Source organism: Natrix helvetica, assembly GCF_964273705.1.
Source record: "Natrix helvetica genome assembly, chromosome: 1".
NCBI classification, from domain to species: domain Eukaryota; kingdom Metazoa; phylum Chordata; class Lepidosauria; order Squamata; family Natricidae; genus Natrix; species Natrix helvetica.
The window spans coordinates 168,712,801-168,739,403 of NC_138548.1; the positions used below are offsets into that span (position 1 = coordinate 168,712,801).

The window sequence follows — 26,603 nt, forward strand, 5'->3', positions numbered from 1 at the left end:
TTTCCTACATATATTTGTTAACCAATACAATATATTTGTTGTAGATACAGGTCTGGGTATGGAATAGAAACTTGGTTGCCCTGTGGGATGATGAGGACCAAGAAAAAGATAGGGAAGTACAATTGTATTGGTCTTCCAATCTCTCAGCAACTTGGCACCATCAATCATTCCAGGATAGGCTGACAAGAGATAGGATGTGTGGGCATTGTACTGTTGGAAGAAATGTCCTTCTAGGTTCGGCTCCAAGTGGGGAAAAAGACACTGGAGACATGGAGGCTGCTTGGAAAGATGGTTTTAATGGTGGACAGGACCGCATGGCTTGAGCCCTGAACAGAAAAGGTGATCACATGCTTCAATGTTGGTGGAGAAGAAGAGAAGAGCAGAGCAGAGGGGAAGAGAAGAGGCTTGCAGGGCGTTTTATAATCTGTTCGGCCCCACCTATCTGTTTCCTGTTCCTGTGTAAGAAATGTATTCTGATTGGCTGTCAGACTCACATGGGCCCATGCAAGGGCAACCCTCTAGATGAGTTTGAATCCAGGTTTGGTTGAGTTCAGATGCCATGTGGTCAGTTGAGTAAAAGGCAATATTATCCTGCCTTAATCCCATCACAGCTGAAGAGGAGAACTCTTTATTATGTAAAGTGGACTAGCTTGGCCTTCTTAATGGCCCATTGACAAAGTGGGGATGGGCAGGAAGCTGCAGGAATTTAGTTTTTAAAATGTGTTTCTCCCTTTTTCATATCCAGGAAAATATAATATTCTGCCTTATCAATATTTCCTAGGATATTTCATTTTTCTGGGAGAGGGCTAGGTGATAACTTCCAACAGTACTCTCCTGGTTTCACCCCTACCTGGGTGTTTTTTTTCCCCAGAAGATGGTGCTAAGGGATTACTCTTCGGTTTCATGGCAAGTAGGTTATGGAGTCCTCAAGGGTCCTAGAGGATAACTCTAGGCTATTAACATATATTCTAAATCTGGAAGTGACCATCCAGAGATGTAGCCTGAGGTGCCATCAATATAATAATGATGTCTACCCTTTTTTTTTCCTTCTAAGACAAGTAAGGTGGCTGGCATTTTGAATCTGTTTTTAGACAGAGTAATGGAATGGATGTCAACCAATAAACTAGACTCAATATAGTTTGGTCTAGCATTTAAGGTATGAATCTAGAAAGCAGGAGATTGTGAGCTCGTCCCACTTTAGCCATGAAAGCCAGCTGGGCTGCCTTTGAAAACTGTGGAAACTAAAATTAATTTAAAATAGAGCAACTAGACCTTTCACCAATATGGTCATATTATATCAGTTCTTTGTCATCTCCATAGGCTGCTGGTCAGTGGTGGGTTCCTAACCGGTTTACTACTGGTTTTCTGAGAGGGCGTTTTGCCCGTGCGCTGCTTGCTTTGCTTGTGCAATGCCGCGTGTTGCTATGCATGTGCAGTTGTCTGAAAACTGTTCTGCGCATGCACAGAAACATGCTGGTGACGGCAGAAGAGACTGGGGAACCGGTTCAGGGGCGTGGCAGGCCTAGGTCGCTGCCAGTTCCAGCAACCCAGGCTGCCATACCACTACCAGTTCGATCAAACCAGTCTGAACTGGTAGGAACCCACTGCTGCTGCTGGTTCTTTTCCAGAACCAATTCAAAGTGGTGCCTTTGAATCTAATGAGATCCTCCTCCAGGACTCCTTATCAGGGAAGAGCTTCTTCCGTGATAGCACCCATTTAGGGAATTCCCTCCCTAGGGAGGCTTGATTGGTACCCACCATTTCAGTGCCAGGTGATGATCTTCTATTTTCCATTGCTTTTAAACTAGTTTTTTTTTAATTACCTGCCTCTTTATTTATATTGCTTTGAAGACTGATTTTCAGCTGATATGATGCTTTCTATTTTTATTTATTGTATCTTTGGATACAATATATATTTTAGTGTGCTTTATCGCAAAGCTGTAGAAAACAGAACGGCAGAACCTGGAGGCACAGTGAAAAGGGGAATCAGCTTAGAATCGTTACACAGTCACAAGTGAACTAAGTCCAGCCCACCTTGAATGCTTTTGGTGCTTATCTAACTCCAATCAGCTGTACACCATTAGTTGAGAAGATTTTTGTGCATAGGCTTTAGCAATAAATCAGTTTAATTGAGTGTGTGGATCTGGTCTTTTACACAGTCTTGATAAGACTGCTCAATTTTTTTTAGTTTAATAAATAGATATATAGGCAGATAAATAAACACTAGATCAACCTTTACTAGAAAGAAGACAATGAATATACAGGCAAGAAATCTTGCAGATGACAACACTGGCATTAATGATAGAGTTAAAACCTGGCTCTGTCAACTACCGTGGGCATCCAATAGTAGCATGCAACCCCACGAATAGCTGGTGGCTTAAGGGTTAAGAAAACTTAACTTTTCTTGCTAACTTTATTTAGAAGATTCTAATAGATTTTATGGTAATAAAATTTTATAAACCGCCCAGAGGTAATGAGATGGGCAGTACATACAGCACCTTTGATTGTAAATAAATAATAAAAAGCAGATCCTTGCTGTTGGAGGAGAGAATTGGGATGAGTCATCTGAAAGACCCTAAATAGCCTTTGCACCCACATCAGTAACTCAAGAGACAACATAAGCAATTAGAAGTACACCACTTGATTGGAGACCAGAGAGACAGACAATTGCAAGCCTTTACTGAGATCAAGTTGGGAGCATTGAAATGGAAACTCTGATGGAAGGAAACATGACTTGATGTATGAATATAAGAAGTATTTCCTCTAAAATTGCAGGAGTAAGTGGTTTCATATTAGCAAGAATTGTCATATTACCTTGCCTCCTTCTCCCTCCTTCCTCTTGGAAAACTAGAGTGTTTTAGAGAGAAATGGAGTAAGAAAACACGGATGTAGACCTCTAGTAGGAGTTTTATTTTCCCCATTTCCTGATCGGCTGCCTAGGTAGCCTTTTGCTTTCTATTCAAGCTCTAAGGAGGGGTCTCAAATGATAATGCAAAACTGCATCATGGAGCAATGGAGGTAAAGTTGGCCACTGTGAGAGGATTCTAAAAGTATTCAGGGAGCCAGCATAAACCAATTCACAGTTTAGCTGTTTGGAGCATAGAATTTTTCCAGGGCAAGATCTTGCCATATGAACACATTTTGGAAAACGTGGCAGAAATTTGTGGCAGTTAGTAGATATGCTACTTTAGTAGTTACTAAAGAGAGCGAGAGCGAGATAGCATTCTGGATGTGTATTGTGTGACATTATATCTAAATTGTTTGATTGGGGAGACTGCTGTCAGACAATGTGGAGATGATCAAGCCTGGAAATAAAATTAGAGAATCAGGTTTTTTTCCCCCTAATCATTTCCAACCAAATTTGAAAAATAATTCATTATCTCAAGCTAATTTGCGATCTGTCATAGACTGATCACAGCATCAAAATCAAAATGTATATTTTTTTCACATCCACAACATGCTTTCTATGTTACGTTTTCTAGCCCAACTATTGTACCTGAAACAGTCTTGCTTCTCACTCATCACACACTTATGCACCATGCTGTTTTAGTTATGATTGGAAGTGGGGGGAGGCGGGGTGGGATCTATCTACCCTACGTTTTTTGGTGCTCTTTGCCACCAGGCTCATAGCCATAATAATAGTGGAATGATGAGAAAAAGTTTCCTTCTTTATTGCACCCAACATATTGCACTGCTAGAACAACAAAAACAAGGAAGTAACTGTGCAAGTAAATGAAAAGGAGGATTTAAACTTCAAACCTGATAAGAACTTTGGGGAACTGCAAAGCTCATCTCAAGGTAGAGGCAGGCGGTATGAACTACTGAGATTCATAGTACAAAGAAGAAAAATATGACATTTGATGGTATCATTACTTTCTGCTATATATTGCTTTGCTTGGGGCTATAAACGTGGGACATAATATAGTGCATCACAAATATCCAACAATAATTTTGAGGTAAGAGAGGCTATAAAACACTCCATGAACTGTCACCCCTAGTTAAATAAATATGGGACATATACTTATCAGATTCTCAGTTTTGGCTGCACTAAAATGAATACATGAATATTTAAAGACATTACTTATGCCTGTTTTCAAAATTGGAATGCTATCTTATCATTTCTCTGCCATGCTTTGTACTGGAAAGCAAGGTTTGTCAGCAGAATTTATTTATAAGTAATAAGGAATCTCTTATGTTCTCTCTCTCTCTCTCTCTCTCTCTCTCTCTCTCTCTCTCTCTCTCTCTCACACACACACACACACACACACACACGTTTGCAAATGCAACAACTGAAAAATGAGGAGGTGAAGTCCAGAAGGATGTCGAAGAAGGTAAACTATGTCTTCAGGAGAGGTGATTCGGCTCCGCCAGATTACCCCACGGTGGGGGTTGGACACTTCCGCAGCGCCCAGAGAACGACCATTCAGGTAAGCCAATGGTCATTCTCCTAGGTGCTGCTTGGAATGTCCAAGCATGGGACATAACCAAGCTATATAGTCCCAGGGTGGGAAACAGAAATATTCTGTTGTTCCGGAGCCGCTAAGACCCGCTGCAGGACCCTCCTTCCAAAGGAGGCCTCCGCTGCTGCAAACGAGTCCAATTTATAGTTATGAACAAATGGGGATAGTGAGGTCCAAGTCGCTGCCCTGCATATCTCTTCGATGGGCGTCTAGATTGCCCATGTGGCTGAGGTCACGGCACTCCTTGTGGAATGGGTGGTGATGGGAGGAGGAACTGGCCGGGCTTGATGTTCGTAGGTCAGCTTAATGCAGGCGCGCAGCCAATGCCCAATAGTTGAAGATGAAACCTTCCTGCCTATTGAGGCGAAGGAAGGAAGGAGATAAAGAAGGATTCGGACTTGTGAAAGGAGGCTGTCCTCTTCTTGTATATGCGTATTGCCTGTTGTACATCAAATTTGTGCCAGACCCGCTCTCTGGGATGTCTGGGATGTGGGCAGAAATCAGGGAGAATCACCTCCTGTGACCGGTGGAACAAGGTGTTGACTTTTGGAATGAAGGAGGGTTCAAGCCGAAGAATGACCCTGTCCGGATGCACAACACAGAGGTCTTCCCTGATTGACAGGGCCGCCAATTCAGAGATTCTGCGAGCCAAAGTGATTGCAATGAGAAAGGCAGTCTTAAATGATAAGTGGTGTAAAGAGACAGAACGAAGTGGTTTGAATGGAGCAGAAGTCAATGTTTGCAGAACAACTGCCAGGTCCCAAGTCGGCTTGGATTTAAAGCGCATACTTTTTTTCCTTTCCCAAAATGGCCACTGCGCATTTGTAGTGACACCGGGCTGCCATCGGTGATCTGTAGTGCTCAGTAGAGCCTCCGGAGCTAAGAGGGGTCTTCCTACGGATTGCAGGGGCCCCTGACTTCCCTACCTGACCCCAAGGCTCGTCTGTGGCCGCTAACGAGCCTCCTGGTGCTGCCAGAGCCTCGTGGAAACGAGGGAGGCTGTAATGCTCCCAGCAGCCTGGTCCGCGCGTGACGAAGGCAGTTAGACGAAGGAAACTCGTTCAATGGTAAAAACAAAAAAACCTAGGTCTATCTAAGACTACAACAGTGGAAAAAACAGCAAAAAGGCTACACTAATCCAATTAGGAGAAATCCATCTTGCTATCCAAGGACTGGAAATCTCAAACACATCCTTTTAGGGAGATTGAGTTTTTCATACTGACCTCCAAAGGGAGCAGGAGGAGTGGCTACACTAAAGATTTAAACTCAGTCCTTGGGCAGCAAACTGAAGTTAACCCATGCTTGGACACTCCAAGCAGCGCCTAGGAGAACAATATGTTTTTAACGATGAAAACAACATACCACAAAGTAATCAAACCATATTTTCTATTTGTAAGGAAATTCTATTTATTAATATAGTGACTGGGAAGAAAGTGTCACTGTCATTCAACACCAAAATTGTGTGTACATTTCAGATACAAACAAGCGAACAGCTTTTCTCTTTTCAGACTCCAAAAACATTGAAAAAACACTTCGCCAATATTGAAAAAAAAAAACACCCAGTGCCAAATCCACAAGCATACATTGAAAAGTAAAATATTTATGAAGAAAAACAGAAAATGCAAAGACACACAAAATAAATAATATGAAGAAGCCCAAAGTAAAGATAATCATTTATATTACCACATCAATGGTCAAAAGAAAGATGCACTATTACAGAATGGAATTTAAGACCCAACCAAAAGACAAATATGGTGGACAAGCAGAAGACAGAAAGATAAATTCTACACTTAGAACGAAACTGAAGCTGAGCAAGGAGAAGGAGAAAAATCAAGTAAGGATAAATGGGATTTTTTTTTTTAAAAAAAAAGTAGGAGATTGAATCAGGATTTACAAATGTTAAATGAACCCAAGTCATTAAATGAAGAGTAATTAATCTGCTTATAACCAAGGACACCCTAATGTTGTGATGTTCCTTGATATGCACTTACAAAATAGAAAATACAATTATTTGAAACACCTTAAACTGTGGATTTCTAATCAGTTTGATTTAAGGGCTATTCTTTAATTCAAGGCCAGGAACAAATGTACATTCTTGTTTAGACAGGAATGTTTCTCTTACATGCTTGCTGATTCTAAAATGTAATTACGTTGCAAGATTCAACATTAAATCTTACGCATCTGATTAACTGAGCAAAAATCATGGAATTAGATGGCATAATAGCATAACTGCTCCATAATGCAGCACCAGGGAACCAAGATTTCTTATCACTCCGAAACACAGATACTCTCACAGATGTGCATAGAGCAAACAGCGGTTTCTGGTCAGCAAAATAAATGTCCTCATTGTGTTGCTTGTACAATAAGCCAAGACAAACTGCTACTTAATTCATCAAGTTTTATAATTTTAAAGCAAAATAAAAGGAAATAGAAACATTTCTTTAGCTATAAGGAAAGAAAATTCCGGCTGGTTTTCTCAGAGTTCTACATATTGTCAGGCCTGCAGCCAGTTCCTATTGGGATCTTTGGCCTGCCGCACTAATATTCTATTCTTTTTATGTTCTGAGGTAATAAGGACGAGGAGGCTGCTGAACCATCAACTGTTTATTAACTCAACTCTGACAAGAACAGAACAACAACAGACCGGCTGACAGCTATTTATACTGACAGCTGTCAGACCGGTAACCAATAGGAAGACAAGGATTATCCCGCCAAGAATTTAGCTCAGCTGGACCAATCAAGGGGAATCGGGCCAGCGCCACCTGCTGGTGGACGCTCTTGGTACACAACAATTCTACTATGCTGTTTCATTAGTGGGGAATTGGGAGGGGGACTAGTAAGGAGTAGAATGTGATGTTGTCAAAATAAAATTGAATCCAAGGTCATCCTTTGTCTCTACACCTCTGCACCTGACCGGAACTGGATGGGTGGAACTGCCAGCAAGGCAGTGGAAGATTGGTCCATGTGATGGACTTGTGGGTGTGGGGGCAGGATCTTGAACTTTCAACTGAGTGGGGAAAACCCGGAAGCTTTCCGATTCGGGTTTTCCCGGATGTGCCAACACGACTCTCTTAATAAATTGGAACTTTGAGGAATACTTTGCCTTGGACTCTGATTTACTTTTGGATGTTATTTGGAGCCCCGACACATATGCTGAATGGATGATCGCTAGGGAAAAGCCAAAAATTTGGTTCAGCAAAGGATACAAAAGAAACTGGCTCTGAGGATAATAGAAGGTAATTAATTGTGAGGACTAAATGTCTTTCATTGTGGTAGTGCCACAAAACAATCCAGAACCACCTGTGCGGTGTAACTAGATAGCTTGTTTTGAGCCGTACCTTCACTTGCACACGGACACATGCACGCACAAAGTATTAGAAGCTTTGCAAAAGCTGTGGTTCAGGTCAGTATTTTATTACTCTCAGTGTCAAGAAAGCCCAACAATGTATGGGTTAAAGGATTCCATTTCGATTTAGTGCCCAAGATTAAATCCATCCTCAATTAGCACTAAACGTATGGTGAGACAGGTTGGCAATCGATAGCACAAGGATGTATTTTATTTCACAGCAAATAAAGCAACACCCAAAGAAATAAACTGTTTACTTACAGTGTTAAAATTTGGGAAGAGCCCAACAGCAGAACTGCTCTCCACAGGGAAGGACACAAATGATTTGACATCCAGAGAGGGCTGCATCACAAGGGTAGGTGTCCGGACAAGCGCTGGGAGTGAAGTACTATGGCACGCGCTGCCTGCAGAGAGGAAGATGGTTAAAAAGGATCGTGACTTTACTACCTTGACTTACGACCAAAATTGAGCCCCCCCAAAATTGTTAAGGGAATTTTACCCCATTTTACGACCTTTGGAATCACCATTGTTAAGTGAATCACTGCAGATATTAAGTTAGTGACACGGTTGTTAAGAGAATCTGGCTTTCCCATTGACTTTGCTTGTAAGAAAGTCATAAAAGGGGGGCGTGTGACCCCAGGCCACTGCAACCCCCATAAATATGAGTCAGTTGCCAAGCACTGAATTTTGATCATGTGACCGTGGGGATATTGCAACGGTTATAAGCGTGAAAAGTAGTTATAAATCACTTTTTTTCAGTGATGTTGTAACTTTGAATGGTCACTCAATGAACTGTGGCAAGTTGAGGACTACCTATATTTTTTTAAAAAAATCTTCACTAAACATCAGAACATATCCATGTCTTTCAGTAATACATGCTGATCAAATTATATAGTACCTATGTTAAAGAATATGATTAAAATTATTATTTTCTCAGAGAACATTGAGAACTTTAACAAGGATATATTTCACAAAACCAAATCATATTATCAGATGAAAACAAAAAAGCACAAATATTTTGGTCAATGGCTGTTAAATATATAATCCTTAATTGTGGACAATCATGCTGAGCTCAATAATGATTTATTTATTTCATCAAGCATGTATTAGATAACATATGTAAGTATAAACATGATTTTGAACACATAAAATGGATATGAATAGAAGGGAACATTAGGACAAGGATGGTAGGCACGTTGGTGTGCTTATGCACCAATGTTTAAAGTGACAGTTTGTCAAACATGTCTGGTTTGCTCATCTTTTTTTTAATCTTTCAATGTTATGGTTTGTGTACTTAAGCCATCACAGGAAACTGATGGCTTTTCCTCTTCCTTCTTAAGCCTCACGGTTTCCTACAATATCATTATTCAGATATTGTAGGTATTTCAGATGCTGCACCAAATGTTTTACTGATCCTTGATGAGTCTGTTACTCTATTTGATGTTGCTGTGCCTTTCTTTTTTATTCTCTGCAGTTTAATTACCAGGTTTCCCTGAAAATACGACCTGTCCCAAAACTAAAGCCTTGCCACATTTTTCACGTGGGCAAACATATAAGCCCACCCCCAAAAATAAACCCCCTGGACACCCCCCCTCTGGCCAGGCAGAGCACCGCTCACTGACCTAGTGTTATCCCGAAAGCGCCAAGTCACAGGAGCGTGGGGGGGAGCGCACACGTTGCTTGCCGCCTTTGGGATACCGCTAGGTTGGGGAGTGGCATTCTGCCTGGCCGGAGGAGAGAGTTGCCGGGCGGCTGCTCCCTTGTGAACTGGCTCCCGAAGAGCAGGGCACAGCCTCAGGGGCGAAGCAGCCATGAGGTAACCATGCTCACGAGTAGCCGCCCAGCAAATCCCCTCTCCAGCCGGGCAAAGCGCCATTCACTGACTTAGGGGGTATCCCTAAGGTGCCAAGCCATGTGGCACTCTGCCCTCCCCCCAGCTCCCGTAGCTTGGCACATTCGGGATACCCCCTAGGTCATTGCATGGAGATCTGCCCGGCTGGAGAGGGAGCTGCGCGAGCGCCTTTTCCGCCTACAGCCTCACCAAGACCTTGCACAGCTCTCCCAGGGCACCGCCGCTGGCTGCCTGCCGCTGCCCCCCGCCACCACCCCGCTCCGAGCATAACTTCCAAACTCCAAAACTCGGGGCCGAGTCTTCCAGCATCGGCCGCTCTAGGAGAGCTCTCTATGGTGGGCTGGCTACTGGAAGACTCTCTGTCCGGAAGGCGCTCTGCCCGGCTGGAGAGGGGATTTGCCGGGCGGCTGCTTGTGAGCATGGCTGCTTTGCCCCTGAGGCTGTGCCCGGCTCTTCGGGAGCCAGTTCACAATGGAGCAGCCGCCCGGCAGCCCCAAAACAATAAGCCCTCCCTGATAATATGCCCAAGGCCATATTTCATGGGGCAAAAGAAAATAAGCCCCTGTCGTATTTTTGGGGAAACACAGTATTAATTTCATTTTTTGCGTGTGTGCTGTAATATAATTTAATATGCCTACAGAGACAGACAAGTCCCTTAGATGTGTATACAGTAGAGTGCCTAATTTATTACATATTTCACAAATTATTCCCTATACATTATTGGTATAATATTTTTAAAGGAAGCTAACAGTTTTAAATCCCCCCCCCCCAATACCTAATATTGGAGTTACTATCTAGCATATTGTCAACAGACTTCTATTAGTAATCAGAAAGTCACAGCAATAGTTACCTGCTAAAAGATAAAGGAAGCTTACTTTGCAAGCCTGCATAGCTAGGATGAATGCACAATGACCAGATTAATTTTACTAATAATATGGATTTTGCAAAGCCCCGGGGGAAAAAAATTATAATAGTTAAAGATGCTACAGGTACAGATGGGTGTTACATTGCCCAAAAATGAAAATCACACTTTTTATCCAAATTAGTTTGTCCAGTTTGTTAATAATTTGCCAACATTACAGCAGAGAAAAAAGAATAAACAGTAGCTAATTTACATGGACCCTAAAAAGGACCAGACCTGACATTAAAGGAAGGGCCAGTGAAAGGGAGAGGAACTCACTCTTTCAAAAGAAATATTACCTTAGCATTTAGTGAGTAATAGGACGGAGAAACTGTATATTTCTTCCCATTTGTATAACTTTTCTACAGAACATTAAATATTTTAATTATTAAGGATTTAATTTATTTAGCTGCCCATCTCAACAAATGACTTTAGGTAGTGAAGAGTGTTAAAAAAAAGATGCATTTCAAAAATGAAAATACACAGTAGTTAAGAAAACCACAACAACCACCAACAAAGCCAAGAGACAGGTCCCCTCACACACTCAAAGTCCAGGGCAAAGCATAGGACCATGTTTCTAGATCTTCTGAACAGCCAGCTGTTCTGACCTAGGCTTCCCCAGGAGCATGCAGCCAAGTTCTTGTCCCGATAAACCCCTTTTATTCAATTTACAGTGAATTCCTCTCCAGCAAAGTCTTTCCTCTCCCACAGTCTTTCAAGATAGTTCACAATTACCAACCTTTATCAGGTTTGGAGAATGGCCAGGCCGATATCTTTCAGACGCCGCAATAATTGGCAAGAATGCAGGAATGAACTAATTGTCTCCTGCAAACACGCCTCCCCTTTTGCTCCTCTTTTATTCACTATGGGAGGGGCCAGTCACTGTCTACCTGTGGCCTTACTCCCAAGTCGCCCCTTGTTTCTTAGTTCTTCCCTTCGTCTGGCAACTCTGCACATGCACACACTGGGAACAGGCTCCAATTGTTTGTCTGCCTCACTGATGTCTGCCTCCGAAGGCAGCTGATAATTGTCAGATAGCCCTGGCCCCATCCCTGCCACTGATGCAGAGCACTCGTCAGAGCCTTCTCCAGACTCCAGGACTGACCCATGTTCCTCCCCAACCTCCTCACTGTCCGAATCTGCTGTCAGTTCACCAGCATTGTTGACTAATGGTTGGTAATCTTCAGAGAGATTGTTTCAGAGGGTAGGCACTACGGCAAAACAAGGCTCATCTTCTGGGTCCTACCAGCTGCCATTCCTTAGCTGACAAGAGCCGGAGCACATCCTTCTTGTTAAACCTGGAATATTGCACACGTGACTGTGAGTAGAATCTCCCAGTTCAGGAACAGATACAACCGACACACAAGATGTTCTCTCTTTGAGGACACAAAGCCCTCCTAGCGAAGACTGCCACCTACTCTTTCAGCAAAACCTGTCAGACAAAGGCAACCCCCTACCCCCAAGATTGGATGCCAGGTCTGCCTGAGGTAGTGCCATCTCATTCAGAGACAAACATGGAATATCCCTGGCACAAGAGGGCTAAATATCCAAAGCCATTCAGTTTTGCTTGGGAGGAGCCGAAGTCTACTAACGCCTCATCCAGCATGGCCATCCAGCCTCCATTCTCTGGAACAGAATGTCCATTGCATCACCTGGGAAGCCTGGGGCGAAGATATAAAGCTAAATAAAGCTGTCAGCAAACTGATGAGACTTCACCCCAGACCATTAGATGACCTCACCCAGAGGCTTTCTGCTGATGTTCTGAAAAAGAACTTCTAGAAAACAACTAAGATTGGAAAAGCTATGCAGAAAATGATTCTTTCGCCTGAGTAATATTCTGTGATGCATTTGTCTCACATGGTCTCTTTAGATAATGTAAATTAATTAAACATTTAACCAAGGATTGCATTAATTATTATCAGTCAGGTATATGAAAATATAGATTTGATTACATTTATCAAATCTGTTTACAAGTGTGGCCATAACTAAATTAAATTAATAGCACAATTGCTCTACAATCAATTATCCAGTTGTCTTACCTCACCCAGATTCATACCCTACTCTTTTAAAACTCATGTCTATGAATCAATTAAATTATTTCAACAACCACTAAAGGCAGCTTCATAATCCATACGCTTTTTTCAGTTCGTACTACATCATTCATTAGCTTCCTTAATCAGCACATCAATAGAGCCTTGAGTTTTTATCATTCCAATCCAGTAGTCTTCTACTAAAGTTTTCTTACAATATTTTTCTCTAACTTTTTTTTAATGATAAGCATAACGTCTCTCCTCGTTAACCTAAAATTTCTCAGATTTAACAGTCAGCTGCTTTGTTTTCATCAAGACCTACTCAAACTTACTTTTTCCCTGTGAGATGTCATTTAAAGCACAGAGATTATGAACTGACAAATTTGATTATATTTTGTTTCTCTCGGCAAATTATAAAAATGATACCCTTTTTTTGTTTCCAGTTCCCTGTACACATTATCTGCTGATAGCTCATCAATTGCTTTTATACACTTCACATCAAAGACTTTCACAACGTTAAATGAAAATCTTAGAAAAAAAGCAATAATTTATTTGTTTTTATGTATCAACTTTTATTATGATGATGGAAACTACAGCATGGAAGTTGGCTACCAAAATAAATAATTGCAAATTGCGTTGGCACCTCTACCAGGCTGATTCTTGTGGAAATTTCACTATAGAAGGTAAATTGTTGAAATACAACTGCCTTTCCTCTCCCCATTGTTCATTGATTATAAGCTTTCTTTAAAATCTTTTAAGTAAATCAATGCTTGCCTTCAGGCTCTGATGTACATTGACAGCTTTTCTTAATTATCTGTAAGTCAGCAAACTATTCCAGTGTACACATAAATAAGAGAGAAAATGAAAATGTCTAAACTTTTAATAGCTTATTTAAGAATCATTATTATGTGTATATAGGATATTCCTGCCCTACACCCCCATAGACCAACATTATGGTCAACATGGGGAAGTATGCCCATTTGCCCCATAAAGTTGGGAAACTCTGATTAATAATGTTTTATCATCTCTCTTCAAAAGTCTCAGAAGAATTTCAAAATTCCTGAGCTGTCTCTTAACAGCTTCAATATATTTACATATCCATGGTGAATTATTTATTTCTGTAATTTATATAATAGTCCATCTCACAAAGCAAATGACTTTGTGCATGTATAATTAAACTAAAACAAGAGTACTTAAAAACATAATCGTCATTAATTATTAAAAACATTTTAAAACCATAAAATAGAGATAAAACAAAGAAATAGTATTAACAGTGGGAGTGTTAATAATAATGCCACGTCATTAGTTCACCCATTCCCTAGGGTCACCAGCCGGCTGGCATAACTGGGTCTTGAGGACCTTCAGAAACTAAAGAGTGATGAGCCCATCTTTACCTTAAGGGTCACAGATTCTACAACATGATCCCCAGAGCAGAAAAGGCCCATTTGCTACCTGGGGTCCAATTAATGTAGCCCCCTAGATGACAGGAACTGCAACATGCCCTCTCTATTGTTTCTGGTGGGTTGGGAAGATGAAATCTGGGAAAAGTGATTCCTCAAATAACGGTCCCATACCATGTAGGGTTTTAAAGGTCAACATCAACACCTTGAATTGGATCCAAAAACAATCTGGTATCCATCGCATATCGCAAAGCAAAGATGTAACGTGTGTTTGCATAAATGCTTGTGCTGCTGCATTTTGCATGAGATGATGAAATTACTGGATACTCTTCAAGGACAGCCCCGTGTAGAGTACACTGCAATAGTCCAACTGGGGAATGACCAAGGCATGAGTGACCATGGATAATCTAGAAACAGGAGCAACTGGTGCACAATATGATGTTTAGTTCAGAAGCTCAAGGCAACATATATAATTCCCTTACTATGACTTTTCCAAAGCTACCACCCTACTCTCTGTGGTAGCTTGAGCTAAGAGAAAGGGACTGGCCCACAGTCACCTTTGGGGAATGAGGGTAGACTTTCCAGTCTTCATTACATCATGCTACCCTTCAGAATAAGCAAGAATTTATCATATGCGATAGCATAGAATTGAAACTTATATACCACTTCATAGTGCTTTACAGCCCTCTCTAAGACATTTACAGAGTCAGCATATTGCCCTCAACAATCGTAGTTCTCATTTTACAGACCTTGGAAGGATGGAAGACTGAATCAACCATGAGTCAGTCAGGATTGAACTCCTGGCAGTGGGCAGAGTCAGCCTGCAATTCTGCATTCTAACCACTGCACCACATGTTTGCCTACCACTTGTTTCCATCTTTTTTTCCTTCCATAAAAAATGGGTTAAGCAGGAAAGAGAGATGCTAATAGGGTCAGGGGCATTTGATCTGAAAGCAGTGTTTCTCAGACTAAAGTCATATATTATGCTATGCTATGAATGGAATAATCAACAACTGGTTGTTGATACTATACCCTCGATCATTTAGAAACCACAATGATTATATGCTATGTTAAACTAAGGGTGCAAGGTGCCATCGCACATGCATGCCATAGTTCAAAACTAAAAATGATGTTATGAAATGGTTGAAGTCTCACACGTTTGCCATATCTTACATGATATCAGCATGTTATTACGCTTAATTCTTAATAGACTTTGCCATTCTCAATGATGGAGAGCGGGAGATGCTACCATCAGGCTATTGTCAATCCTGATTGGTCCACAGACTGAGAGAAATTGTTGCAGCCACGCCACTACTCCTTCTGCCCCAGTTTCTCTCAGTCTGTGGTCCGATTAGGCTGACATTCTCTTGGCTAGTGTGAGACTGCTATTGCAAGTCATTTGGATTCAATAATTGGAAAAAAATGGCTACTTCTAAATTCTCTCTCAAATTTCACCTGTGCTATCCTTGGTTTGCTGCTGCGAGTGAAGGGGGCGGCGAGCATCGCAGCCACCTTCGTGGAGGTGCCAGATTGCCGTTAGGCTCTGTTCTGGTAACCTAACTCTCCACATACAAAGAGTTAAGAAGGCGGCTGGCTTCCTAATTACTAGAGAGGTTCACACAGCTGTAGCCCCGTCTATTGGGGAAGCTGCTTTTTAGATTCTTTTGTCTGACCGCCGTTTCTCTCTCCTTCCCTTACAGCGAGCGACTAGCCACCTCTCCACCTCATCGCAGCTTGTCGGGGGTCGTTTAGGGCGTCGTTTTTGGCCTCTTCGGCAAGGAACCCGGCCAGTTATAATTGGGTGCCACTTTTAACCGCCTTAGTTGCCGCACGATTTCCCACCTGGATTAATGGATGCAGATGGCCGTTATTTGAAACAGGTGACCATTTTGAACTCAGTTTAGGTCCGGTGGCCATTTTGTTTTTAAGCCACGAGGCTCGGCACCTGTCTGTCTGGATCATTATTACCTCACATCTGACAAGCACAGTTAGTGACAGACCCAGCAGAGCTAAACACTGGGCATTGTTTTTTTTTTTAAACAGTTTTATTGGTTTTTTTAAAATTTACAGGGAAAGAGGTAGTGGAAAAAGTATACAAATTTTGGCAGTTGCGAAGTGCGGTAGGTGCCCCCTCCCTCCATACTCATAATATACATCTAAACAAAAATCATTAATACATAGTAGTAAATAGTCAGCATATTAATTCAATTGGTAATTTCGATCAGTTTATGTCAAAAAGATTTTCTTGTTCATTTTTGTGATCTGAGCTTTCTTGGTATTGCCCCATCTCCCCCTGCCGACGGAGCTCCGGCCCCTCCCGTGTCCTGCATGTCTGTTGTAGGATCATCTGATTTTTCTAGGTGTGCTTTGTTTTTTTCCATAAAGGCCTGTGCCTCTATGGGTGTATTAATTCTAACTCTTGTCTCCTCCCAGAATATTAACATACCTTCAGGCATCAACCATCTGAACCACACCCCCTTCTGGTATAATTTATTCGCTAATTGCGAATAACTTTTTCTTTTTTCCCTCACTTTCTTGGGGATCTGCTTCAGAATGGTTATTTCCCTATCTTGGTATGTCAAGGCTTGCCCCCTTTGTGCACTCAGAATTTCACCTCTTGTACTTTTTCTGAGAAATTTAATTTGTACATCCCTGGGTACATTGTGTGTTCTAGCATAGGCTGAATTCACTGTATAGACCAGGTCTATCTCCCACCCCATCTGTTGTTTTTCTTTATGAATGTATTCAGCCAAAATGCTTGTCATGATGTCCTTTATGTTTTCATCATCTGCCTCCATCACGTTTTGGAATCTAAGGTAAAAGGACATTCTCTCAAATTCTATTTTCATCTGCTGGGTATCAAGTTCTTTGTTTCCCTTCTGCACCCCTTCCACCCCCTCCCTCATCTCAGCCGTCCCACCCTCCAAAAGATCCAGTCTCTGTGAGTTCTTATTGATTTGCGCCTGATTCTCTTTAATTTCTTCTTTCATCTCCTTTAGTTGTTTCTTTATTTCCTCTTGTCCCTGTAAGAGTTGCTGAAACATTTGTTGAAACTCCGTCTCTGTACCTTTAGGTTGCATCAAAGCTGTTATTGTTGATTGTGTACTAGGACTGGAGGTTGCAGATGTCGGGGCAGAGGTAGCAAAGCCAGGCTTTCCAGGAGGTGGTCTTTTAGGAGACATTGTTTATAGAATAAAGAGTTCAGTCAGTGTAGAGAATGGTCAGTCAGAGCGGCAGAGCAGCCAGAAGAGTCCAGGGGGCAGAGGGTCCAGGCAGAAGAGAATTTCTCTAATCACCCAGGCAATAGAGCAAAGTTTTTCACTCCAGGGAGTTCAAAAGGTAGCAATCCACAAGAGATTTGTCTGAGTAGCACAGAGACAAAGACCGGAAGCCTGAAGTTTTAAAGGTGGAGTCAGGTTTCACAGTTCATAAAGACAACGGAAGTGTGCCATCTTGCCCTGCCAGCTTCAGGTTTAGAGGCATAACAAAGTTTTCAAAGTTCAAAGTTCCCAAAGTTCTCAGATCATCAATATATTATGAGGTTGGCTCCTGGGCCTAGTGAATGCTTCGTTGGGAGAGGGGTCTCTCCCGGCCGCCTTGAAAGAGGCGGTGGTGAGACCCTTGCTCAAGAAGCCTTCCCTGGACCCTTTGGAGCTGGCCAATTATCGTCCTGTCTCCAACCTTCCCTTCTTGGCGAAGGTTGTAGAGAGTGTGGTGGCCTACCAGTTCCCACGACATCTGGAGGAAAATGATTATCTAGACCCGCGCCAGTCCGGCTTCCGCCCCGGTCACAGCACGGAGACGGCCTTGGTCGCGTTGGTGGATGATCTCTGGAGGGCCAGAGATAGAGGTTGTTCCTCTATCCTGGTCCTATTAGACCTCTCGGCGGCTTTTGATACCATCGACCATGGTATCCTGCTGCGCCGGCTGGAGGGGTTGGGGGTCCGGGGCACCGTTTTGCGGTGGTTCGGCTCCTACCTTTCTGACCGGACGCAGCGTGTGTTGACAGGAGAAGAGAGGTCGACCCTACGCCCCCTTACTTGTGGGGTGCCACAGGGGTCGGTCCTCTCGCCACTCCTGTTCAACACATATATGAAGCCGCTGGGTGAGATCATCCGTGGTTTCGGGGTGGGATACCATCTGTACGCTGATGATACTCAGCTGTACTTTTCCACCCCGAACCACCCCAACGAGGCCATCGAAGTGATGTCCCGGTGTGTGGAAGCCGTACGGATCTGGATGGATGACAACCGACTCAAGCTCAACCCTTCCAAGACGGAGTGGCTGTGGGTACCAGCCCCCCGGTTCAGCCAATTAATTCCATCATTGGCCATTGGGGGCATCCATCTTGCCCCCGTGGAGCGGGCGCGCAATTTGGGCGTCCTCCTAGATGCCCGGCTGTCCATGGATGACCATGTGACAGCCGTGGCAAGGGGGGCGTTCCACCAGGTTCGCCTGGTGCGCCAATTGCGCCCCCTACTGGACCGGGATGCCTTGCGCACAGTCACTCATGCGCTGGTGACGTCTCGCTTGGACTACTGTAACGCTCTCTACATGGGGCTTCCCTTGAAATGCACCCGGAGGCTGCAGTTGGTCCAGAACGCAGCCGCGCGGGTAATTATGGGGAGTACTAGGTACTCCCACGTGACACCGCTCCTGCGCGAGCTGCACTGGCTTCCTGTGGTCTATCGGGTGCGTTTCAAGGTTTTGATAACTATCTTTAAAGCGCTCCATGGCTTAGGACCTAGTTACTTGCGGGATCGTATTCTGCTCCATACATCCCTGCGACCAATCCGCTCGCACAGAGAGGGCCTCCTCCAGGTGCCGTCCACCAGACAGTGTTGAGGGGCGGCGCCTAGGAGTAGAGCCTTCTCTGTGGCGGGCCCAGCCCTGTGGAATGACCTCCCCCCGGATATTAGGAATACCTCTGACCTCTGCTCCTTCCGTATTAAGCTTAAGACCCACCTATTCCAAGCAGCTGGCCTGGCTCAACTTTGATTTAACCATATCGCTCCTGACGGGTTTTTAACTGGGTATTTTAATTACATTTAATTTCTAGGGGTTTTAAATACAGTATTTTAATTGTTTTTATCAATCGATCTCCTCCTTATGTATGTATGTATGTTTTAGTGTACCTTTGTTATATGTTTGTTTTGTTTACATATTTATTTCGAATGTTTCGTTGTACGCCGCCCCGAGTCCTTCGGGAGAGGGTGCGGCTAAGAAATAAATATATTATTATTATATTATATTATAGGTTAAGTCCAAGAAAATCACTTTTAGTAAGGGCGTGACATCATTGGTTGGCTCTCTCCCCTCCTCCTTCCCCTGGGGCTGAGAGCAAAATTATTCCAAGCCGCCTGTGGGGGAAATCACCCTCCCTCCAGCCGCGCCTCTCCAAATCAGCCGAAAGGAAAAGTTTTGAGCTGCTGGCAGTTTCTCCTCCAAGTTGGTAAAGGGAATGGAAAGGAGTCTACGCCTCATCGCACCGCATCCGCGTCCTTCTGCTTGCTCATTCTCCGCACAGCCTCGCAGCAAAGACGCTGGAGCGTCTCCCCATCATGCTCCCCAGTGCCTGGAGCGAGGCAGGCCCCCCCCACCGGCCACCGCCGATCCCGGGGATCCCCCGCGGTGCCGAACACTGGGCATTGTTGAATGGGGAAGGAGAGCCCCATAAAGCGGTCTAGATCCGTGGGGGTGCTTAAACCCAATACATAGAACAGAAGCTAAAATGGAAGCCAGAGCTGAGGACCTCGCTGTAGCCCAGGAGGCAGAACAACCTGCTTCCAGAACAAACACCAAGGCCAAGGCCACGAAGGTCTCAGGCAAAAGAATGACCTTCCAGGGCCACGATGCGGGACGAGCAATGGAGACAGCGTGCCCTGGAGAAATGTGTGGCCAGAGCTGAACGCCTGCTTCAACTTCAGGAGCAGTGTGATTCCAGATCTCCCTCCAGGGTCTCCAGCCCAGGTTCTTTCCAGGATCCATTCCCTGTTAGGGGGAGGTAGAAATTTTAGAATGGATATTTCCCTTTCCCCCTCTGTTTCACCAACTGCTATAAGGGGGGTGATGGGAGATCCACTGGAAGGTTCTTCCTGAGATTTTCTGGTTCCACATCGGGTCCTAGCACCCCAATCTGATCTCCCAATGGGAAAGGATCTGGATGAGGATTATGAGGCGCTGCAGAGTTTACCTCCCAATATACAAAAATTGATTGCCTCAGCAATATCACATGGCATAGCTTTTGGCATGAAACATCAAACCAAAAAGGCTCAAGCTCCCCTCAGGCCTCAGATTCAGTCTCAGGCTCAGTCACGCGCCACTTCTCAGATTCAGCCTTCAGTGGCTGTGGCCCTTCCAGTAGATGAGGGTGATAGGCCCGGGTCCCCCTCATTAGCCAGTGAGGGATCGGTAACAGGGGAGGAACCCGTACGGGGGTTGGTGATGTCAGATGACGAGGATTCTGGGAAACCAGATACCCCTGCATTTGCCGGTCTTTTCCAGCCTTCCCTTTTTAAACAACTTTTAGGCAAGGCCAAATCTACTACTAAAGTGGGTGATAGCACTGAAGCTTCCACTTTGGGCAACCAGAAGGATTTAACATAAGCTATGTTTGCTAAGACTACCTTAGACAAAGAGAAGGTTCCAGCTCCGCCTCTCTTTCTTGAGGTAGTTAAAAGTCAGTGGGCCAATCCAGGCACTTTTCCTAACCCTGGGGCAAATGACAGATGGTTTTACAACCTGGATCAAACATTTTCCCAGGCTCTTCAAGTACCAACTGTTGACACCCCCGTCGTGGCCTTATCTCCATCGACCTTAAGTTTAGACCCGAATTTTCTTCCCAAAGTTAATACTCCTTTCCACAGGGCACAGGAGGTAGTGTTGCCCAATTTTTGCCCAGCTCCATCTCATGAAAGAAAACGTCTCTGGCATAGGTTGGATGTCCGTAGGGCACTGAGGATTTATCTCAAGTGAACGCTTCCTTTTCATAAAACAGAGGCTCTTTTGGTGTCATTCCAGCCATCCACGCAGGGAGCCAGGGTGGCATCAAAAACAATAGGTAGATCGTTGAGGAAGGCTATTTTCTTGGCTTACAAAGCAAAAGGCAAGGTTCCACCTCAGGGTATTACCATGCATTCTACTCGCAGTGCAGTCACCACGGCGGCATGGGCGACTAGAGCGCAATTTCAAGACATCTGTAGGGCAGCCTCCTGGGCATCTCCTACTTCATTTATTCGGCACTACAAACTGGATGCTGAAGCATCTTTTGGACATAAGAGTGTTGCAGCAGGTGGTGGCTCCCACAGCCGCTACGGATTCATAATTTATTCCCTCCCTAGGGACGATAGCTTGGGTATGTACCAATGGTCGCACCTCCTGCTCTCCATCATTGAGAACGATCGTTGGTAGTTACCTGAACGTCGATTCTAATGATGAGAGCGGGAGGTGCTACCTCCCACCCTAATTAGTGTAGCGGGGGGAGAGGAGGTACCCTTGTTGTGATGTTTATTTGACAGGTTTACTCCCTACAACCTTGAGGAACTGGGACAGAAGGAGTAGAGGCGTGGCTGCAACAATTTCTTTCAGCCTATGGACCAATCAGGATTGACGACAGCCCGATGGTAGCACCTCCCGCTCTTATCATTAGAATCTACGTTCAGGTAAGTACCAACGATCGTTCTCATTTGAAAGTCTTGCACAGTACTCAATAAGGTTTTCTTCCAAATAAATGTATGTTAAGATCTTAATAGATTAATCATCTACAACATTCTTTTATTCATTTATAATCTGAGGTCATCATCAAATACTTTTTCCTCTTCTCCCAAAACATTCCTGACAGTTCTACTGGATTAAATATGACCAGAAGGGCTGACTAAATCTACTTCCGTCAAGAATCATCACATCAAAAACAGAACCATGCCAACATTTCCTCTAAAGGTCAGAGACATTTACACCAATGTCCAATCAAATTTGTATGCAAACCATATCTAAGCAAGGAACAACATTGACATAAGAAGGATGTAGCTGCCAACATTCATTATAATTATGAACTTAACAGACGTTTACAATTTAATTAGCCCTGTAGTGATCCAAGCATTTTAATGTATAAAATAAAGAGTGTGTTTAATATTTAAGTATTAGTGAATCTCAGGAACAAATATAAATGAATAAGTTTTGAATCCTGCCTTCCCTAAAAATCAGTATTATTGGACCGGATATTCCCAATAATGTAAAGTGCTAAGTTTTCCTAATTTATTTGCCTATTTAGGCACAGTCTAAAATGAGCATGCTTTCCTTAAAGACCTTTAAGTCTCGAAAAGGTCTTTTGCACAATTAACTTTGGAATAGTAATACTCCAATCCTGGTGAACATCTATCTCTATAGTCATTGAGATGACATCAACTTGATGACGTCAACATAATCAATCAATCAATCAATCAATCAATCAATTGTATTCGAAAAAGAATACAGTATTGGTGCAGTTTCTTCAGTTACAGGAAATATTAGCCTTATTTTTATTTGTTTATTTATCCAATTTATTTGCCACTCATCTCACAGTTCAGGCAACTCTGAATGGCTTAGTGTGTCCCTTGATTCCTTTCCTGGAAAGGAAAACACTACCGTCCCTTGTCGTGTGTTCTTCATCTTGTTTAATAAATTATTTTGCTTTGCTTCTCCAGGGCAGAGTGGCTTTTGCCCCCATTGCTGCAAAACAATTGTGGTGAGATACTGATGAGATCAAGATGAATTTTGGAGGAAAAAACCGAGGTTATCTCAGTTCACAAAGTTTTTCAAGATCCGCTTTCAAAGAACAACTGTCACAAATCTCTCCTTCCAAGAACAAATCCTAGATCTGAAGAGGAAGCCGTGAGGCCTGGATGAAACAGTCCAATCACAAAATGATGTGTATATGGATGAGCACCTCATCTAGATAGTATGTTATACAGATAACAGGTTTTAAATTCTCAGACTCTGAAATGCAAAGGAAAAGATGATTTCTAAAGTTCAATGCACAAAATGCAGAGATGTATGAAATGCCATGATAAATAGAGAAAATATATCAAAATGATAAAACTCATACTTCACAGGGATAAAAGCTTGTTTTCATTCAGCATTCTTTAACTTTGGTTTAAAATCCACCAACCATCATCTTGAATTCGCACTAAGATAAATTTGTGTTTTTCCAGAATAAATGGGTAGCCCAATTTTATAGCTCTTGGCAAAAATATAACTATCATGGGACTGTGTTTAATCTACAAAGATTAAAATTTGCACCTTATACATTTTATATTTAATAAAGTAATTAAAAGTAGCTGAAATTAAACTTTGGTTTTACAAATGTTTTTTTTTAATTCACTGAGAGTGGAGGCATCCATTTAATAAGAATCAGGAGATATAGAGAAAAAAAAAAAGCCTCGCAGATATGCACCCTGATCTTATCAACTGGCATGACTTCCTTGAAAGGGAAGAAAACAGCAATGCCATTGGAATGTAGGCATTTTCAAGAAGCTTATTTAAATAAACAAGGTGAACTAGGATGCCAGTTTAAGTAGAAATATAAGTAGTCAAACTAAGGAAATCCTGTCAGAATGACAATCCATGAGACTGCAAAAAAAAAAAAAAATTCAATAAATAATCTAGCATTTCCAAAGCATTGGGGCAAATATTTCCAATCATAGCATATAAAATGAAAATTAAAAGAAATATTTCACAGATTTGGGTTCTTCGGTTTTTCAGGAATAAACCAGAAAAAGCTTTCAGAAGAAAATAAGAAAAACAAAAGCATGGATGCAGACACACGTGCATTTATTATGTCCCATTTTACCTTTCATATCCTCAGTCCTGAGAATGCATCCATCTCAGTACAATTTAATTTGTGTCATCTTAGAAATGAAGAGAACGCCTGGGGCTTCTCATTTCTTTGGCTAAGGGCTTTGTCTTCTATAAGCTGATCAAATAAGGGCAGGTGCTGAAAGCAACAGAATAAAAGTGCTCCTATGTTTCAATGTACACTATTTTAATAAAATAAAAATGATTATTTTATCAATTACATTTTTGATATCTATGTACTACTAAAACTCTCATATGTCTATTTGATACTTTGGAGCTTCAAGTGGATGAAATGGTGCATTATAGAGCAACAATTTTTGAATCAACGTACCTCAAAAGGGATAACTTAAACAATGCCTCCAAAATCTGGGATCATAATTCCCATTGGACTGAAATTTGGCAGAGCTGTGGCCGCTTCAGAACTGCCAGGCTTTCTGACTACACTTCCCAGAAATCTGTAAATTGCATGGCCCATTGAAAGATGGAAAAGGGTTATTTCTGCCTTCCTTCCCACTTCCCTCTAACTCTTGCACCCAAATGGCTGGTGGCAAGGTCCAATGCGCAAGAAACCATTGGCTGCTTTGAAACTGAGTGTAAATTTAAAATCTCTTAAGCGCAGGGGCCAGTGAGGGAAGTATGAGGGAGCAATTCAGCTGCCGGTCAGCAAGATAGGCCTGGCTGGGGAACACTGGCAATCAATAGGCGAACTCTCTTGCTCTGTAGAGGGAGGGGGCTTTGGGGACATGCTAGGATGGGGAGCAGGGGGTGCGGTTTTCCTTGCAGTCTGCAGCTCCCTTGGTTCCTTCTCCAACAGGACTGTCTAGTTGTCTAGTTACAGTACTAAACATGGCATTTACATTTTTTCCATACACAGAAGATAGAATCTGGACCACATAATGTTGCCCCTAAGGGGAAACTACGCTAGTTAGATTCTGCCCCTAAAACTGATGCTGAAGATTGAACCTTCTTACAAATCAGAGGTGGGTTCCTACCGGTTCGGACTGGTTTGGCCAAGTAGGTAGTAACTCGGCCTGTCACGCCCCTGAACCGGTTCTCTCGGCAGTGCCATATGCGGCACCATCTTGTTTTTTGCTTCTGCGCAGAAGCTTTTTTTTAGTACTGTGCATGCGCGCATCAAGCATACACATGCGTGTCCTTGAGCAAACCAGCGGCGGCAGCAGCAGGAGCCAGAACCCACCTCTATTACAAATCGTAATTCATTAACTTTGAATCACAAAACACACATGAGGATTATCTCCATGCAGAGTTTTAAATTTTTGCTGCGCTATGCAAGACCTATTATTTTACTTGTTAAGCCACTAGGAAAGCCAGTGTCCTTACTAGGGATCTAAATTAGGATAGCAACCTCTTTGAGACCACACCCTAAGACGTTCAAATGCCAGTTTTTGCTTGTCCAGTGAGATACCCATTTCTGATTTTAACATCACACACATTTAACTATATTGGAGATCACTCTGAATACATTATCTGAACCCAGAATTAAGAACAAAAGGCGATGATGTATAAGTCACAGTTGCAATTAGGCAGCTAATTGGTGCAATATATGTGGATGTTATAATACCTAAAGTGAAAGATTTTCAGTAGTCACCAATTGCTTTCAAGCACAATTTAAGGTTAAATGTTAAAAGCCCTATAAATGGTCTATATGAGGGACCACGTGTTCAGTTATGAAGAACTATATAAATGGACAACTGAAAGACTCTTCTGAAGTTGCTCCTACTTCCAGAAGCCCCTTTCTCCAGCATGTGAGATAAAGATTTCCTCAATTGTTTCTAGGCTGGAAGCAACTTTTTCAATTAGCAAAATTTTATGAAAAGACGCACCATTTGCAAGTTGCAGCTAGATTTATCAGATGCAACTTCCTTGGGAATTGCATTTGCTTCCTATTTTTTTCTGCCTTAAAAAGGAAAGCAACATGCATTTGTTTCACAGGTTTTAACCATCATTTAGTTTATTCACTACTTTTATTTCATTATTTTAACGTAGTGTATGTTGTTAACCAACGTAAGAATTGCAAACAACAGAGTGTAAAGACGGAATATAAATAATTTTTCAATGCTTACTGAAGCACATACAAGTTTAAGTGCAAGCAGCTATTTATATTTTCGTGTTGTTATCTAAAGATATATAGCTGTCAGGAATTGCTTTGGCCAACTAGCTTATAGCAAATCAATCTTATTGTTGTACGCTGTGCAGAGCCTGGTAAAGTAGGTGGCCCATAAATTATGCAGTATGAATAAACAAATAAATACATTTCATGTGACAGCAAAACAATTTGTTTAATAAAACTGACTATCAGTTTTTTAATGAGATTTTTGGATAAGATCATGCTTATAGTATTTTAATATTTCTAATACTATTATTCAGACTCTGTTAGACTCAATCTTCAAAAGGTGTTCAAGAACAAAATATAGTTACAACACCTTCAAATGACCACACCTTTTCTCTTGATCACATGGAAGCTACAAAGGGTAATTACAGGAAAAGATGTGGTTGTTTTAAAGTATTGCAAGTGATACATTCGTATTCCTGTGAACTCTAAATTATCTTTCAAAGATAAAATCTGAAGCTTTGTACAGTTCCACTTTATATTTCATTTTAAATGTACTGTTTTGACGTCTGTTATTTTGACATCCAAGGGTTTTGCAATCATTCTCTTTTTAATATTTATTTCGTAACTGCAAAACATTAACACTTCAGGTATAATTGACTTTTAAAAAAAATATAAGCCATTTCATAAATTAAGAAACAGTCCTAATTAT

At 42.3% G+C, this 26,603-nt stretch overlaps 1 protein-coding gene across 8 annotated transcripts in view; it reads right to left on the reverse strand.

The window, feature by feature from the left end:
- ZNF385B (zinc finger protein 385B) overlaps positions 1-26,603 on the reverse strand; it is a 246,750-nt gene that overhangs the window by 85,829 nt on the left and 134,318 nt on the right. For all 8 annotated transcript variants that reach the window (XM_081938916.1, XM_081938912.1, XM_081938913.1 and 5 more), the window contains one exon: positions 8,068-8,210. In XM_081938916.1, the coding sequence (XP_081795042.1) occupies positions 8,068-8,154 (87 nt within the window). In that variant the 5' untranslated portion in view covers positions 8,155-8,210. The remainder of the gene's footprint in view (positions 1-8,067; positions 8,211-26,603) is intronic.